Source organism: Panicum virgatum, chromosome 5N (assembly GCF_016808335.1).
Source record: "Panicum virgatum strain AP13 chromosome 5N, P.virgatum_v5, whole genome shotgun sequence".
Taxonomy (NCBI): Eukaryota; Viridiplantae; Streptophyta; class Magnoliopsida; order Poales; family Poaceae; genus Panicum; species Panicum virgatum.
This window is the reverse complement of record NC_053149.1, coordinates 10100911-10104028: the sequence shown is the minus strand read 5'-3', so window position 1 is coordinate 10104028 and position 3118 is coordinate 10100911. Positions and strand designations below refer to the sequence as shown.

At 45.8% G+C, this 3118-nt stretch overlaps 1 protein-coding gene across 1 annotated transcript; it reads left to right on the top strand.

Annotated features, from left to right (window-relative positions):
* The first annotated feature begins 521 nt into the window (after positions 1–521).
* On the top strand, positions 522–1784 carry LOC120676065 (mucin-5AC-like). The gene has a single exon (XM_039957286.1). The coding sequence runs from the start codon at positions 737–739 to the stop codon at positions 1610–1612; it is 876 nt and encodes a 291-aa protein (XP_039813220.1). The 5' UTR covers positions 522–736; the 3' UTR covers positions 1613–1784.
* The last annotated feature ends 1334 nt before the right edge of the window (positions 1785–3118 follow it).

The window sequence follows — 3118 nt, the reverse complement described above, 5'->3', positions numbered from 1 at the left end:
GATTTGTATCGGATGATTTTCAGTTCATGTCAGCTTCTTTGTATTTCTACTCACCGATTTGGCCAAATATACTACATTGGTATACAATATTTCTTGGATGGTTGGTTGTATCACAGATCTAAAATCTAGGCTACAGTTTTAGATATTAGTCCCGGAGAAAAATTTATTGTTGTACAATATGCTATGTTAAATAGGAAAACAAGGTGCATACCTTTACTTTATATTGTATGTCTAAATGGTACAAATTAAGAGCGAGTATCATTTATTCGTAGCATAATTTTGACACAGACATGGTTCGATTTCCCTCTTGCAGGTGAATGTCTGATAATCAGGACTTAATTTGGGAACATGGAGAGAAGATTGGCATTGGCTTCAAGTGCAAAATTGTGCATATATGCATAATTTATCTAATATAATACAATACATAACCTAAAAAATTAAATGCTATCAAACCTTTATATTTTTCCCCTGCCAAAATCTAAAAAATTAAATGCTATCAAACATTTATATTTTTTCCACTGCCAAAATATATTTTTAGTAGGCGAAGCGACAAATCGTTCGATTTGCATCGATTATAGACGATAAATTGTCGATTTTCGTTTTTTTTGAATTTGGGTCCCTTTACCGATATATCGCCGGTAATGTAATCCTTGGGGTGGAGACGCCCAGTGTTCCGGTGAAGCAAGAAGTGGCGCAGGAAGGTCCCTCGAGCGGCGGAGCCAGCGCAGTGGTGGCGATGGAAGTCGCTGCGCCGAGAGTGGAGCTCGTGGTGAGGATCGACAAGGCCAAGCTTCACTGCCCCTGCTGCAGCGTCCCCTTGAAGATTCCGATGTTCCAGTTCCAGGTATGCCTTTGTTTTCACTGCTACCAGCAATGGCATCCGCTACTTGTTCTCGTGTTCTTAGGGCGAGTTCTCGCAGTGCGAGGCTGGGCATTTTGGCCTGCGGGGACTGCCATGAGCACCTCCCCAAGAACAAGTGCTACTCGTGCTTCCAGGATGGCGCCTACATCCGCGCCCCCGCGCTGGAAGACTACCTCCTCTCGGCCAGGATCCCGTGCCCTTTCGACGTCTACGGCTGCCGGGCCTATGTCGCCTACGCCGAGGCCGGCGACCACCAGCGCGAGTGCCCCTCGGCGCCGTGCGGCTGCGCGGAGCCCGGCTGCACCTTCGTCGGCTTGCCGCCGATGCTCCGCGACCACCTCAGGGACGCGCACGCCTGGCCCCTGGACAAGCTCCGTTACGGCAGGCCGCACAACGTCTGCCTCTCGGAGTTCGCAGCCGCGGCGCCTGCTCGAGCTCGACGCGGAGGAGGACGACGGGCGCGTGTTCTTCGTGTCCGTGGGCGCGCGCGGCGCCACGGTGGCGTGTGTGAGGACCGCCGCGGCGGCGGGGCCGCAGTTCTCCTGCAAGATGTGGGCGACCGGGAACCCGAGCCCGGCAACCGGCCGGGTGGAGATGGCCATAGTGGAGGCGGACGTGCCGAGCATCAGCTCGGTGCCCGGCGACGCCGCCGCTCGGGATGCGGTGCCCCTTCTGGTGCCGCGCAGGATGCTGCACGGGGCGTCCATGGAGATGCACCTCAGCGTCAGGATCGACAAGGCGCCGGAATGAACCGCGAAGAACCAAAAGCTTCATCCAGAACTAGTCTTTTGTCCGTGGTAATGGCAAGATGGTTGGCAGCCATGGCATGGAGGCTGTCAGTAGGTAGCTCCATTGCTGCGACTGTTCTAGTTTGTGTGTAATTTCATCAGTGCTAAATCAGAGGTTAAGAAATGGATGTCGAGGTTATAATTGCTGAAGTTTTTATCCAGTTCTGTGCGTAGCAATGCTTGATGAATGGCACAAAGGTGCGGACCATGCTATGGCCAGGGTTTTTTTTTCCCGAACGGTCCGGTCAAACCGCCGCCCTCCGGTAACGATTGACCGGACCGGTTTGATCGGAAACCGGTGGAATTCAAAACCAAATTCAAAAGCGCCTGTTCAACCGGTTCCGATCGGCTTACCGACCGGTTTATCGATCCGGTTTGACCGGTTACCGATCGGTTTGAGTGGTAACATGTCCAATTCAATTTTTTTAGTTTAAATTCAAATGCCCGCAAAGTATACTAAATGAATATTTGTATATCATGTTTTAGTTTAAATGAACCTTCCAACCCTCTTTTGTACTACTTTTACATTATATTTGTATACTTTTATATGCACGGTTTTTTTTGTTTAACTTCAAATGGTCGCAAAGTATACTAAATGAACGAATATTTGAAAAAAATTTTGACACCATTAGATTCATCGCAACTTGAAGTATTTTTAAGAATTTTTTGAGAATTTTTCATTTTTTTTAATTCAAATTTGAATTTTGAATTTAGGCCGGTTGGGTACCGGCCGAAACCGGAACCGGCCCGGACTGGTTTGACCAATCAAACCGGACCAGTTCCTAACGGTTTTTTTAACCCTGGCTATGGCTCGTTCGCTGTAGTTCAAGTAATTTTATGGTTGTGAAAAAATAGATGTTTTTCCTTAAAATAAATGGATATGAACAAAGTGTTCTCTAAATAGTAGTAGAAAGTAGAAACAAACTCCATAGTAGGCCTACTCCGTAGCCATTTACACGATCGATGCCCTGTGCAAAGAAGCAAAACCTTCTCTGTTGCTCATTCATCTCGTCTGATATTCTGATCTTTAGAACAACTCCCATGCATGGTTCTATTTGGTACGAGCTGTAGCACAAGTTTTGATTAATAATTAGAGGTGCTAAATTTATAAAACTAATTCCACAACTTTTGCACTACATTACGAGACAAATTTAATAAGATTTTTGATCGCACGATTAGAAATTGATTACTATAGTATTAATATAGCCAATCATCAATTAATTATTATCACTAAATTTGTCGCGAAAAATTATACTCTTCCGTTAAATTTTGTGCAAGATTTTTTTTAGCGCTAGCGCAACAAACACGCCCACAGGAACAGGTGGATCGTGACAACTGATGGGATTCTCGCAGGAAAAGGCACAGGCGTGTTCCTCCTTTCTATTTTGCAAAGTCACATGTGTGTAAAAATTTGCATGTAATTTTTTTTTTCATTTCGACCACTAATTAAGGATATTAAATAAAGTTT